Source organism: Simochromis diagramma, unplaced genomic scaffold (assembly GCF_900408965.1).
Source record: "Simochromis diagramma unplaced genomic scaffold, fSimDia1.1 OVJJ01000602.1, whole genome shotgun sequence".
In the NCBI taxonomy this organism is placed as follows: Eukaryota; Metazoa; Chordata; class Actinopteri; order Cichliformes; family Cichlidae; genus Simochromis; species Simochromis diagramma.
Genome location: NW_024387040.1, coordinates 12,566,881 through 12,582,965, shown reverse-complemented (window position 1 = coordinate 12,582,965; position 16,085 = coordinate 12,566,881). Strand labels below are relative to the sequence as shown.

The following is a 16,085-nucleotide window of genomic DNA, read 5'->3' as shown; positions in this document are numbered from 1 at the left end:
CAGAATACCCAGATGCCAATAGTGAACATCTGACCTAGTTGTACTGACGTAGGAAACAGAGCAGCCTCTTAGTAATACGAAGCCATCAGTTAAAGGAGATGAAGCTTGTCAGAAGAGCAAACAGAAGAATTCCAAAACTGTGTGTGTGTGCTGAATGTTTGTGCATGTGTGTGTGTTTGTGTGACTCAAGTGGTTGTCAGGTGCAGTTAGAAACTGGTTGCCCTGTCTGAAAGGGAAACATCCATCAACCAACCCTCCTAAGTGAGAGGAAACAAAATGCTATCTCATAACTCCAGACCTGCCATGCTACAGTTTATAACTCAGCGGGGTATGATTGCTCCCAAAATCCAAAATAAATTGTTCTGAATGAAGACTGTATTTGGTATTTTAACAGGACAATCATCCCTAAAGCATTTTAAGAGCGCTAAAAGAATGTCAGTGTTGAATCTTGAACCCGTGGGCTTATTTAAACCACATCAAAACATCTTTTTACTAAATGTTTTAATCTTTAATTAATCCGTTGAAGTCTTATTTTCTTAAAAGAATTAGCAAGATTCATTGTTTGCAATGCTGTTGCTTAGTCCGGATTCTGGTAATGTAATCTGTCTTTATTTTCAACATCCATCATTGTCTATGTGGTGTTATTTTTTTTCCCCTAGCAAGTTTCTTTTTCATTTACAAAAAGGGAGCTTTTTATGTTTAAATGACAGACAACTGCCTTGATAGGATTTCATTTTTCCAGTGTAAATTCTTCCTATTGAAACAGATGGAGCAGGATTTAAACTGGTAGTTTTTATCTTTGTAACTGAGAATCAAGGCTTTCTTACAATGCCAACAATTTTGTTTTCAGTCATGGAGGAAGGGATTTATCTTAAGATGGAGAGAACAATTTCTCTACAGACAGAAGCCTGAATAGACCGCAGTGCCATCTATAATGGAATACCAGTGCACCTTTGGAGATCATCATCAGCAGTGTGTGAAATACAATACATACAACCACCAAAAATGGTAATGTGAATATCAAACTAAGGCAAACCACAACACTGTTCTCCTTCCACAAACACTACTTCTTAGGTAAAAAAAAAAGTTAGTGTAGCTTCTTGCTTGTTCATTTTAAGTTTGCACCATCACAACTGGGATCTGAATACCATGAAGATGCTACACATCATAAAAAGAAGACTTCCAAAATACATTAACTGAATAGAATAGAATAGAATAGAATAGACCTTTATTGACATTGTACATATACAACAAAATCATGGGTGCTCAACACCAACTGTGCAGGACTAAAATATAAATAGTATGACAGCAGGAATAAATAACAAACAGGAGAAATATATACACACAATTAAGAGGTAGCACAAATGAGGTCTGTGTATAGTATATAGTGAAAGCATATGTCAGTGATGAGGGTTACTCAGATCATGGTTCAAAATGGTGAGGTGAGGGGGCAGGGTTAGGTTGGGGCAGTGTTTGTTGACAGTCTGAATGGCCCAGGGGGGAAAAGCTATTTGTGAGCCTGGAGGTTTGGGACCTGATTAACCTGAGTCATCAACCAGAGGGCAGCAGGTCAAACAGGTGGTGGGCAGGGTGCAAGGGGTCACCTGTGATGGCCCTGGTTTTCCTGAGACAGGAGGATCTGGCGATGGCCTCCAGGGGTAGCAGAGGGCAGCCAATGATTTTATGGGGGTATTGCTAATTACCCTCTGTGTACCAAACACCCAGGCAGTAGGAGAGCACCCTCCCCACTGAGAATTGGTAGAAGTCCAGCAGCAGCTTCTGGTCCAGGTTATTGTTCCCAAGGACACAGAGGAAGTACAACTACTGATGGGCCTTCTTAACATTTGTGTTGTGGGTCCAGGTAAGATCAGCAAAGATATGGGTGCCCAGAAACCTGAGGGTGGAGACAGATTCCACCTGTCCTCTGATTATAATGAGTACATGTAGTTCTTTTCTTTTAAGTACGTTCAGCTTCAGGTTGTTTTCTCAGCACCAGCGGGACACAATCTCTACCTCTGCTCTGTATGCTGCGTTATCTCCAGAGATGAGCCCAACCACTGTGGTGTCATCGGCATACTTGGTTGAGTGGGTTGGTGTACAGTCATATGTAATCAGGGGGTATGGTAGGGGGCCGAGTCGGACTGATTGAGGGGGGTTGGTTAGCAAGCTTGACATGTTGTGCAAAGCTGTGCAGAAATTAAAAAATATAAAAAAAAAAGAGCTTGAAAGAGTTCAATGTTGACTTTTCAGCATTATTTAATTTATATTGTAAGGTAGACCCTACAAGAATACATTGAGAGAAAAACCCAACAATCATATGACCCCCTACGAGCAAGCACTTTGGTGACAGTGGGAAGGAAAAACTCCCTTTTAACAGGAAGAAACCTCCGACAGGACCAGGCTCAGGGACGGGCAGCTATCTGCCACGACGGGTTGGGGCAAGAACCCCATAATAATTAGGACTAATATTCCTGATTATTAGCAGATATCTTGGCAATCGTGATGATTCACAACCAGCAGAAGCACTTATATATGCTTGGATGGTGGTATATTATGGTGTATAAGAGTATTTAGGAATAGTGAAAGTATGACTTTCATCTGCTCTTTGCTTTTATCGGTTTGTTGGTGGGGTCAAGATCAACCAACCGATTCACAGGGCTTGAAGCATCATTGGCCAGAGTCTGAAGGCGTTTGAGTCCATGAGGGACATGGGGTCACTGAACAAACTGCTCTCCATCATGGATAACCCATGTCACCCACTCTATTCTAAACTAGTGAGGCAGCAGAGTTCATTCTCCCTCAGACTTATTCAACCCTGCTGCCATAAAAAATGCTTCAGAAAGTCATTCCTATCGTTCTCTTTGAAAGTGTACAGTTACTCTTCCTTCTCTGACAGATGAACACACCTGACAGGTATAAGATTTCCCACACAGAAATGTGTGTGTATTATACCCTCGTACAGCTGTTTCTTAGATTTATAGCGTACACTTTATTTGTTAATGCATTTGCACTACTCTGTCTCAGTTTCACCCCATTTCAGTTTCAGTCTTATTTTTATTTTCATCTTTAACTTAAACAAAGAAAATAAAAATGAGGTTTTTTATTTATATGTAAAATTTTACAGCACAAGGCCATCACTATGCACCTGTGGCACTTTTACTAGTTTGTTTAATTACTGGAAATTGTACTGTTTTTAATCTTTATCCTGCTGCTATAACAAAATAATTTCCCCTGTGGGGTCAAGTATCTACCTACCTATCTATGATTTTCTTAAAAAAGAAAACTATCAAACTATTTTGTGAAATAGGTAGAAATGGGTAAGGCCCATGCGAGGAGAGTGGGATGTGGTGACCTTTAAAAATATTAGTAAAGCAGTTGGTTAAAGTTAGTGACAAAATAAGCTATTTCTTGGAGAGGCTAAATCTAAAAATGTTGTTTAACTTGCCTGTTTTTTTTTTTTTAAACTAAAAATGACAGGAGTTCATAGCCACTCTTCATCATCAAGGTTTTCTTTTTGTATGTGATGAATCTTTTTAAAACTGCAATGTAACTCCACATCTTATTGTACAAGATGGGTAGGTAAGAGAAAGGTTATATGTTAAAAGTGATAAATCACTTGTTTACTTGCTAATGCTAGCTGTTTCTACAAATGCATAGATCCTAACAGCAAGGTTTATCTTAGCCACAATCTGCATGTGCAAAAACAAACAAAACAAAACTAGTCTCACAGCTTGATAAGGCCCATCCATTTTAAATGTGACACCAGACAAACCCATAAAATGAATAGATTCACAGTTTACACGTATCCTTTAATTAACTACCAAAAAAGTGAGAAGCTTTATAACAGAATGCCATTTGACATGAAAGGAGAGTGATTTCTTTACTACTTTAACTTGGGTTGGGATTAAACAATATTTAGAATTCATGTGACAAGCACCACTGTGTGACGATAACTGCTAAAGAGTAGTAAAATAGTGACTGCCAAACAGTATCTTTGCTTTTAAATGCCCAGCCCTCGTGGAGATGCTGCACGGCACAACAAGAATGTAAAGGCTGCTACCCTAATCGGGGTGGCAGTTCATATAAAACTGGAAAAGTGCCTGTAAAATGACAAATAAGACATTGATCCTGAGCGCAATTTGTACGAAGACCGTTAGGGGATCATTGTGTGCACGTTTGTTCTGATTCCTGTGAATTGTGGAGAGGCAGCAATGGATGCCACACCAAGGTCATTGATCTTTTGCCCAAATTAGGTCAAAACAGCACCAGAGGACAGTGTATACTGGGAAACAGCTGAGCACATGGAGTTATGAAGATGGTGAGTGGAAGTTGGAAATGAAGTTTAACTAGTGAATACACACACACAGAGCATTAGTACAAGGTTAAAATTTTACAGACTATTTGTTGTCTAAATGCAATCTCCATAGGTCCTTTGGCAGACTGCCTGGCTTTTTCCAAAAGCAAAACTTACTCTTTTGAGATTTCTGATTTTGTAAACATAATTCACAGAGACCTTTAGAGGTCCTTATACTCTGAGTCAGTCTAGACATTTACTCAGCTTTTGGGCTTTAAACTAAGCACACATAAGCTTTTCAGAATTTACAAGCTTACAAATGGTATCAAAAGTATCTAACACAACTAAGGTACCTAACACAAACTGCATCTGTGCTTACTCTTTGAAAGTCTAATCACTCAAACCTTACAAAAAATTATTTTCAGGGAATTTGCTGCTTTTTTTTTTACAAACATCCCAGTTCAAAGAGTATCTCCAAACTTTTTTCTAACTCTTCAAGTAGATAAAATATTTGACTTTGAAAAATCCAGCCATTCAATTAATTGCGCATGGTGAATACTAGTATCTCAAAGAGCAAAATAAACTGTCTTTGAAGCTCAACTAAGTTGCTCATGACATCCAATTAGAATGCACAAACTTGCAGAATTGGATTTCATGAGGTCACAACATATTTTAATATCCAAAGGTTTCTAAAATCTGCTTACCTAAGTAGTTTAATGTCTGTTTGAGACCAAAACGAGGGAGAAACGATTGCATGTGTCAAGCCTTGGAGCAGAGCAGTAGTTCTGCTTGAACACACAAAATTCAACACAGGGAGGGTCAGATTAGGACAAAGTACAAGCTGGAGACACCACCTGCCTGGTGTCCACTTTCTGCCCGACTCCTGTTGGCCTGACGTGTTTTGTACTGCCACATAAAGCAGCTCAATTTAATCCAAATCCACAACAAATGCCCCAGGACAGGAAGAGACTGCAGCCAGGAGGTGACAAGGAGGTTTAGGTCATGCTGATTTGACACCTGCCGTCGAGCCGCAGTCTACCCCGGTGATATTTTTGCTCTTACATCGGTGTACATCTCTAAGAACACTACAGGAAAAAACAACACTGAATTTCTTTAATAAAGGTTGACCCCACTCTGGGCTGTGGACATTAGCTACAATTCCCTGTGACAGAAAAATCACAAACAAGTGCACAGTGATTACTGTCTTTGGAGCTGAATTATAGTTCACACACACTACCAGTTGTATTGACAGATTTGACTCTGGCAGTGCATAAAAGCACGTCAAGCAGCTTTATGAGCCTGACCATAAACAGATGGTCTATTGATTTAACTTTAATCAAAATTTCCAAACAGAAATCCTGAAGGTCATCCCGAAATTGAAACTGCCTTAAAATAACCAAGGGGGGGAAAAAAACGGCATTCAAAGTGTGTGTGTGTGTGTGTGTGTGTGCAACATTATAAAGACATATGGCAACTATGTTTAGGAAGAAAGCAATGTTGCGTAAACTGACTTCAATTAGGTTTCCTGACCTTCACTAAATGTAGCCTTTACAGCAAGAGTGCCCATGTGGATGCTAAGGGCGAGTGACACTGCAAACTCGGCATGAAAGCCTGGAGCACACAAGGACTGAGATACTGACACTCACACTTTATTCTTTGCATTGTTCGTGGTGAGATTGATTGTGAAAGCTTAATGAGCATGTTGGTGCATAATAATAGCCTTGTAAACACAGGGATGTGTAGTGTATGGTGTCCCTCCCCCTTCCATCCTGCGCCGTGTACCTGGTGTCAACAGGATGACGGAGGTGACGATCAGCGAACAGATGACCAGAATGACAAGAAGGGCGATCGCTATTCCCTTCCAGTTCCTCTGCGGAGGGTTACTGCCCACCAGCTCCTACAGAGACAGACAGAGAGAATAAATGGTCAGGATAAAGACTATTCTGGGAGGGATTCAGAGCAGTTTATCAACACAGGTTGGGAACATAACAAAAGTAAAAATCAAAAAGAACAGTATGAGAAAGAAGGAAACACTAGATAAGAAGCACCTAGGAAAGAAAGGAATCAGAGAAGTATAAAAGGCAAACTCGCGGAAATAAAGGATAGGGGTGTTAGTCAAGGACGAATGTGAGTCAGAGTCGCAGCCTCTCGGTTCTCAAGGAGAGCCGCAGCAGCAACAGCAGCAGGAGGAAGAGGAGGGGGGGAGAATTCTTAATGAGCCGAGCATCAGCGGCCATCACGCGCAAACGAATGTGACAGATAAAAATGGAGCCCATGACACGTTGGCGAATTGCATGCTCGACAAAAGCACAGAGAGAAGCTTTGGGGTTGGGAAAAGGAGTCTGAGTTACGAGCAGCCTTGAGGTAATTTTTCCCTTTTTTCACCTTCTCCGTTTTGTTTGACCTACAAATCCAGAAACAAAGATATTTTTAATGCTACTGAACTGAGTGAAAGGCAAATTCTAAGGAATTACTATGGCTCCATATAAAGTATCACTGCAGGATATAAAAAGGAAATAACACAGGCAAAGCTGCTCTAGGCTTTGTGTCCTTGCCCAGATGCAATAATGAGCAAATCATGTGAAATTCATTTGACACATAGTCATGTGCAGCAGGTAGCCACATACAGCAAAAAATAATAATAAGAGAAACAGAATAGGACCAGCCACACATCTCTGTGAGAAAGAACAACCCTAGCCTGACCATCACTCGCTGTCTGAACGTAGAACTTTCGATCTGCGATGCTGTTAAACACGGCAGTTATTTTCAGATATTTATTGACTCTTTCCACACATTTTTCTCTCAAATCCAACAGTCTGCCATCCATCTCAATAAATGGACCAAGGGTCACCTCTTTTCCCATCTGAAGATTTGCAGAGATGTGGGTAAAAGAGGGGCAGTGGACTGCAGATGAACCCTCCACAGAAAGGCAGAAAATGAAGCTCAGAAGTCTGTCATCAAAGCAGACTGCTTTTTTGGTCTGACCAGTAGCAATATACTGCATCTGACTATTAATTTATTTATTTAGTTGGCTGACAGAAAATTGTGCTGTTGCATTTTGAGATTATTTCTTGTTAAATATTGAAGTTGGCAGGCCTGGCCGAATGACGCTGTGTGAAAGAGGGATTTATTTCTGGCATGTTAAAAATAGCAGTTATCACTTTGTATTGCTACCTTTGATTGCATCCCATGTGTCTACAAAAGAAAGCATGAGACTGAGAATACTGCTCAACTTTATTTATTCAATTTTAATAAAGAGGTTAACATATTCTTGTGCAGTGCTTTTTTTTTGTAAACTCATTCTTACTCTATAAAAGCCCACTGTGGGGAAAATGCAAGCGTTTTAACCACCAATACTCCATCACATCCCAGGAATCAGGATCCAGGAATGTGTTTCAGGAAGCACGTTCTCGGCATGATCAGCAGATCATGAGTGGATCACTAACTAAAAATAAACTACATTGTTCTGATACGTTGCCAGAGCAATCTTTGAAAAGTACAGCTTTTCCCAGACTAGCATCCTTGAATTAAGTGCCACATGGCATAAACTACACAAATCCATGCCTAATTAGCATAACATACTCTCAACCTCCTGTTTTTTAAATTTTGTATTTTTCCCCTTTCCCCATTAATATATATATACATTTTTTAGAAAGCCGAGGTCAGTTTCCTGAGCCTGATAACTGCCAAACCTGTAAAATAAAGAATGAATAAATTGAATCTGTCTGGCAAAGTGAATCAGGCTAAAGGATCTGAAAAGCAACACTTCATGCTACAATCTAAAGAAACAAAGTCATTGACATCTACAAGGTTGCAAATCGATTTCTAAGGCTTTGGTACTGCTGCAAACCATGGTGAGAGACATTAACCACAAATGGAGAAAACTTTAAACAGTGATGATCCTTCCTAAGATGGACTGACCCATCCACTAGGTGACAAAAGAATCTAGAGGAGCATCTAAAGAACTATAAACCTTCATTTCCTTCATTTAAACTGAGTGTTCCTGATTTAACAATGAAAAAGATAAAAACCACTGCTAACCAATAAGACTTTTGAGAAAAAAATTTCTGTGGACTGACAAAACAGGAGTTAAACATTTTTGGAAGGTTTACATCTGGCATAATGCTAACACAGCATTTTATGTGATGAACATATCAACAGTCAGTCGTGGTAGTGGTATGGTGAAATGGACTGCTGAGCTGCCTCACACCCTGATTATATCAAACTATGAATTCTGCTCAAGTTAATCCTGAAGAAGAATGTCTGGCCATCAGCTCGTGCCCTGAAGCTCAAGCTATGCAGCAGGACAATGTCCCAAAACACACCAGCAAGTCCAACTCTGAGTGGCTCATTGGCTTAGTCAAAGTAAGTACTTAACTCTGATTTAGATGGTTCGACATGGCCTTAAACAGGCCAATTATGCTCAAAAATCATTCAGTTTGGTCAAATTAAAAATGAATTCTATAAGGAAGATTTGGGGAAAGAAAATGCTCCATAGTAATGTGAAAGACTCATTGCCAGTTAACATTAATTCTAGATTGCAGTTCTTGCTGCCAAGGTTGGCGCAACCAGTTGCTAAGTTTTGGCAAGATTTTTTTCACACTGGACCAGGTAGGCTTTTATCATGTTTTTTCCCTTACTTGAAATAAATGAAATGATCATTTAAAAAAAATGTAAATTTAAAAATGTCCTTGGGTTATCTTTGCCTAGTATAAAAATCTCTTTAATGATATGAACTATTTAAGGGTGACACATTTTGTCTGTTACAGTTTGTGTGAACTCATACATGTTGGAGAAAGAAACTAAGGTAATTCAGAAATTAAAGTGTCTGAAAAGAAAAAAAAAAACATATGGGTGAATGACTTTTAAGCCCAAGTTTTCACACATCAGCACTGAATGGTGTGGCTAGCACATAGATAGACCAGTGCCAAAACCACAGCCAAAAGGGACTCTGCAAGAAGGGTCCAAAGCCCAAAGCTACTGATGGAGGATTAATAAGTTCTTAATTAGTTTATAGAGGATAAAAGAGGGAAGCAGAGCCTGTGCTTTGGGCACCTGTGGCTGCAGCCTTAATGAATACATGCGAAAGGCTTTAATGAAGCTGAATGGCTGAGCTACGAAAAAAAACCTTTTAGTGACCTCCTTCCCACCTTAATTGAAAAGAGCCCAAGACATCATTAGCCTGCAGATAAGAGCAATCAGAGCTATTTACCACACTTCCCATTACCCACATTCATTAAAACAAGGAACCAGTTAGTTAGCTGCATGGCCAATTGATGGCCACAAGGAAGAACACCTCAAGCAGATTCAAGTAAAAAAGTTCTTAAAGCTTTAAACTTCCCACACTACCCACATAACATTTATGCTCTGCTAATGTTATGTCTATCAGGTCTTATAGTTTGTATTAATTTAGTGAGATTAAACATAGAGGATATAGATTTAAGAAATTGAAAATGACTAACTTTTGGTTGCTGGATTGACTACTAACCACCAATCATCATGGTAAATTGAAGTTCTGGATCTGCCTACTCTGCAGGAACTACCACAAAGGTGGTTTAAGATACTTTAAAGGTCTGTAGTTGACAATAAAATGAATGCTGAGATTGAAGAGTAATAACTAACACAATAAAGAGTTAACCGTTATAACTTTCATGTATGCATGTAAGACATGTCTTGAAATCAAGAAAGAATAAATGACATTTCAAGCTCCAGTCACCTATGCCAAAGATTCACTATTTACAGTAGAAATTCACAGACATTTGGAGTGCTTATAGAATCTGAGCAGCAACAGAGCTTCTGCATTAGAGAAGCAGCAGCGAAACGGTAGGGTGACAGATGAAAGCTGATCGTCTAATGTAGACACAACTTCAGCGAATCTGTGGTGCGACAAAGGTGACTGGAAGCTTTTTTTCTTTCAACAAACAGAACCAACAAACATGCCCAGCCATGAGCTCAGTTGGTTTTGTTGTGGAGAGATTATTTCAGATATCCAGCGATGAGCATAATGCTGTGGGCTGCGAGCTGACAGTCTACAGTGTGATTTATTTTGTCTAATTCAGCGCTGAGCCATCTCTCTGGAACAATCTATTTTTTCAGCAGAAATGAAAATTCTATTGGCGATTTTACAAGAGTGGCACAAAGCCCACTGCTGATTTTTGTGGTCGATACAGCATGTGACTGAGTACGATTTACAATATGGTGACAAAATTGAAGGAAAATTGCTCTATAGAGTGCAACCACTCACATGCAATAATGGAATGTAAAGCGAACACAGCAGAGCCTTCAATCTGTGTAATGCACATTAAAGGAAAAGACAAATCCTCATGCATTGCTAAGTAATAACTGTTTATGTGTTATATGCAAATGGTTTGGCAGTGTAGATAAAGCAATCTAAAGCTGGGGATGATTCCATCACAGCATTAACAGCTTTATCTATGTGCGTGACTGTAAGCATTTACAGAAATCCAGCCTGGAGGGCAACCTAACCTGAAGTGGATCGCTTGCTGAAAGGGCTACAGCATGACTCACTCTCTGTAGCCAAAGCGATTTGGAAAAGGTAAAGGGCTCATCTAAATGTCCATGCAGTTCTGTTATCTCTTCTGCAAGGATCAGTGCAGCTGCTGCTCAGAGAAGCATCAAATGTCACAGTGTATCTTTAACCAATAACTCATTTTCAAGTGTAAAGTTTATATTCAAACTCACTCAACCTTTCCAAGTGTGGTGTTAGGAAAAGTTTTATCAAGTTTTATCACCATGTCAACTTTAGTCCAAGTCCAAGATTGACAGTCAGTGTTTGTATCTTCACCACTGTCAAGATTAAGCAAGTTCAGCAAGCTGTCCAGTAACAGCAAATGTTCACTACTAGTCCGACAGCACAAGCTAAGAGCCAAAACAGGAATCTTGAAGCATGCAGCAGCCGAAATAACTGTTACAATGACTAATGACTCAACCAGTATTTCCATATAGATCAACATACCTATGGGAATGACATTGAAAACTATGCATCAATGAGAGCAAAATCTTGCTAGCAAAGCTAACTGTGAGAATGCAGTATTCTTGTATTGAACTGGAACTTGCTTGGGGTGAAGCAGAGTAATAATCAAAGAACACATGATTAAGCCAAAAAGAGCAAGGACAGAAACCTCACTGGGAATTTGTGTCAATTTTTTTTTGCTCTTTCTGTGCTCAGAGGGAATAATGGTAATCACTTATTCAGGGTGCAGACACAGGACAAAACCTTGTCTAACCTTCCCGATCAGGCCTCTGTGATCTGTAATTATCATAATGATTGAACTAATTACCTAGGCCTTATGTGCTAAAGTAATAGCGAGAAGAGTGGGGGAGAGAGATGAGGTATAAAATGCACAGCTAGGAGACAGGCATCAGAGCTTGCAGGAAAAGTAAATAAATAAAATGTTGGGAGGTACGGGAGAGAGTTCACTGACAGGAAAGCTTGAAGCGTGACCAAAACATGACAGAGAGACGCTGTGGATGGATCCAGGTCCAAACTCGAATAAAAACAGAATCCTGATGTGTTCTAGTCCTCTGTAACTGTCATGTTTGAATCGGCAGAGCATGCACAGACATCATGAGTTTTGAGTCAACCCCAAGAGTGCATAACACAACACTATGTCAGTGTTCCTTGAAGTAAACAAACGGAAAAATCGACATAGCTTTTGAGCAGTCACAAAATGAACAACTATTTGATTTGAAGTATGCTTGAAAAGGCAAAATAAGATACATTTAGCTGCTTTTCCTTCAATGTTTTCCCACTACTGAAAGTAGTGGCATGCAATTTGAAGTCCTAAACCTTCAGGACCACTGGTCAAGTGGGGGTATCCTTAATAGTCTTGTTTTATAAAAATTAACTGCATAAATGAACTTTGAACCACACAAAGCTAATTTAGTGGCTCCTACAATAAAAATGTACTCAGCTGGAAATGAAAATAATGGCTCCTATCTTTGGATGAAGAGCTCTTTAGTCACAAGACATCAACTTCCGTTGAGCTCATTTGAGTTTTACAACAAACCTGACTTATTTTAAGAGGACCTTTCAGGTTAGTTTCCATATTGACTTTTTAGAAACACCGAAAGTGTTGACAAAGTAACAGACATAATGCCCAAACCAGCAATCATCTAAGAAAGAACAGACCATTAAAAATGTTCTAAATAATGAGAAATTGCTCAATTCATTTGATGCTATGTCAGACGAGACGATTTGGCTCATCTCCTTTTGCTGCTTTAATAGCTCTAACTATATTGTATTGGGCATGGCTACATGTATTCTCCCTCAGGACAAAATGATAATGCCTCCAGCATTAGTGACAGTATAGTTAATTAATTCTGATTCTGAACAAACACAGTGATGTGCATTAGAGTATCTGTCAACCAAAGCCTTGTGTACTGCTATTGCTGCATGCACAGTTTCTGTATTTTAATTCAGATGTTTATTGCAACACACATCATCTTCCAGCATAGATCTTAGATCACTTATAACTAGGGATGGGTATCGTTTAGGTTTTATCCGATACCGGTGCCAAATCGGTACTTTTGAAATGGTGCCGGTGCTTAAACGGTGCTCAAACCGGTGCTTAAAGAATGGAGAACACAAAATTGGTCCAAAAACCTCTCATGTTCAGCTGGTTCACCAGGCCATCAGACTGCTGAACACGTCATAGACACCTCAGCTTCACTACTGGAACTTTAACATTATGCACTCCATACTGTACAGTAATGCCACTGTTTTGCACATGTCTCAACTCTGTATATTTTATATATTTTATTTATTGTTTACTCTATTTAATTTGTAAAATATGTGTACACACACACACACGTAGGAAAATATTTAGTATACACATCCAGAAATGCATATACTATTATATATTGTACATATATTTATTAGTTTCAGATGTAGCCATTCTTGTATTTTGCTTGTTTACATTATTGTATTTTGCACAACTCTGTTGCTTGTGAAGCTCGCACACAAGAATTTCACTCACATGTGCTGTACCAATGTACCTGCACATGTGATGTGACAATAAAAGTGATTTGATTTGATTTGGTTTGGTTTTTGTAAAAAGATAACAATGTTAGCCTTTTCTGCAGCTATGTGGCATATATGGTATCACTCTTGGCTGGAAGCAGTGCTTAAACAATGGAAAAAACACAAACTTTGTCCAAAAACCTCTCATGTTCAGCTGTTTCCCTCTTTTTCTTTGGTCATTTTAGCCTTTTTGGCCAGGGTGAAGGGAGCATCTGCCATCAAACAAGAAGACAGCCGCATGTAGCTATGATGATGTTTGCTAGTTCACCTTACATGCATTAATTTAATAACGTGGTTAGCCTACTCAACGTAAATTACACAGGAACAACATTAAGCTACTCACGCAGAGAAGAACGGCTGCTGCATCCATCATCATCCGTCATCATTTCTGCTACACTGGCAGGGCTAGGGGCCAGGACTCTACTCTTCGTGTTTTTGGGTATGTTGCTAACTCCGGGTCCGATAACAGGCACCACACCGCAGTAGAGGCGCTCGGTGTGAGGTCTCGCAGCAAGCTATCAAATACAGCGCATTTCTTGGTTTTTGAAAAAAAAAAAAAAACGCTATGCGTCGCCAGGTGTTTCATCGGATTTGAGGAGTTACCTCCTTTGACAGTATCAGCTTAAAGCACTTGTTGCGGGCTGCTGAGTTTGCATCTTTTGCTGTGAAGTACAGCCAGACTTTTGACCGCTTCGCCTTGGACATTTTTAATCTGTAGCTCTGCATAAAAGAACGTACGTACCTGGCCCCGCCTACTATCCTCGGAAACGTAAAATGATTGGCTAGAAGTGTATCACAGCTCAGGAAAAAAAAGCACCGAAATAAAGCACCGAAATGTGCGCTGCTTTTCGGTCTGGTTACTACCGTTTATGTCAGAACACCGGTACCCATCCCTACTTATAACACCATGGGGAAAGGAGTTCTTGAGTCCCTTTGAGCCCTTGTATAAACAGTCTTAGAGATGGTTGTGGCTAAAACCTAAAAGTACAGGATGATGCTGTCATGAGTTAATCAGGATTGAGACAGTCAGCACTTAGCTTATATGGAGACTGTATCCAGGTGTCTGTATCCACGTAATGCAATTCACATGAAATTTGAGAATTTCACTCACTAAAACAGAAGTGCAGACTTCCTGGAAAGACTATCACTCAAATTAACCTCAAGACCATTGCTCAGATAATTGGACTGAAAATGCTGCAATGCCTTCTTTAAGTTATTTTGCGTTCCCTTAGTCCACTTTGGGGAACATAACATTGGGGCTTTGCCCAGGATTTAAAAAAAAAATGAAAGAAAAAAAATTGTTTAAATGTTCTAGTTTGCTTTGATGCATTTTTAAAAAAAATAAATAAAACAACACAATCAGAAGGTACCATAAATTAGCTGGGGGGATGTATAGCATGCCAACAATCTGTCATTTACATCAGACACAGTCCAAAGAATGCATAATATTGAGCCTTAACACAATATAAATAAGTGAGCGATTCACATCTATATAGTTGTCACAGCGAACAAGGTGAGAAATTAGCTGAAAAGATCGAAACATAAACAAAAATAAAAAGTTTCTAGTCTTTTATAAAATGATTCTTTCTACAGTAAAGTTAGTCAGGTCGTGCAGTGACAGCAGGGTTGACAGGAAACGTTTTTGGCTTTGATTAAATAAAACTGCAGCACAAGTTATGTGCCACAGCTTTGACTGCAAGTGATGGAGATTAGGGTCAGAAAGCACAGAAAGAAATGGATTAGATTAGGTCATATAATTACATGCACTAATAAAACCATATAATCGCATAATGCAGCACAAAGTAAAGGACATTAATGCAGATTATTTTGTAATATTTACCTGCTTTATGATTATCAGGTAGTTGTTTCAATGTATTTTACAAACCTAATTTTTTTCATGCAAACAAAGACTAATAGGTGTCATTTCAGACCGGTTTCATAGTGCAGAGGCATGATTTAAACTTCAAACAGAGGGATTTTGAATCTCTCCTCCTTTCATCTTCCTCAAGCGGACTTCATTTTGGCAGAAATATGAGCAGATTAGTCTCAAGTTCAAATCCTCTTCCATTGTTTAAGTGGCTTTAAGTACAGATGGATTTTCTCTTAGGCCTTTTTCAATCAGACATTTAATCTTTGAATAAAAGATTCCAAATGGTGCGCATCGTCCAGCTCTGTGCTTCACAGGTCAAAGAGCACCCATGCAACTGCACCCAAACACATTTGGATAATCTTCTTGTTGTCATAAAGTGAGGTGCAGCGATATGGCTGTAAATAAACAAGCTGTCTTTTTTGTTACTTAGGCCAGGAGAACAAATTTTCAACTGTCTAGCATGTGTGTGTGTGTGTTCTTCTTGAGTTTCTTCCGCCTGGCTTGTTTGATTTGCGAGTGAATCTCTTCCAGTCCATTAAAGAGATGCTGGGAGGGCGCCACTGCCAGCTGACCTCTCTCTGCAGAGTTTGCTTTAAATCACATCTCTGTAGAATAACACAGAAACACACTGCCGCAGGACGAGTCAGTGTATATGACATAGGGCTGCCATAAAAATTAGAAAATACATAGAATGTATATATAAGATCGGTTCAGTCTCCATGACGGTACCTGTGGTTTTGTGAAGGTATATTCTCAAGCTTCAACTTCAGCATTTTGATCTGACCATATTTAGACAAGAGGTTAAGAATGCTAATTTATCAGCTAATGCACAGATATTTCAATAAAACATGGATACCTGCCACATACGCTCTTAACAG

The 16,085-nt window shown here is 39.3% G+C and overlaps 1 protein-coding gene across 5 annotated transcripts in view; it reads right to left on the bottom strand.

Moving 5' to 3' along the window:
- The window catches only part of LOC120741188 (dipeptidyl aminopeptidase-like protein 6), a 250,636-nt gene that overhangs the window by 69,608 nt on the left and 164,943 nt on the right, over positions 1-16,085 (bottom strand). For all 5 annotated transcript variants that reach the window (XM_040043920.1, XM_040043917.1, XM_040043921.1 and 2 more), the window contains one exon: positions 6,077-6,191. In XM_040043920.1, coding sequence (XP_039899854.1) covers positions 6,077-6,191 — 115 coding nt within the window. The remainder of the gene's footprint in view (positions 1-6,076; positions 6,192-16,085) is intronic.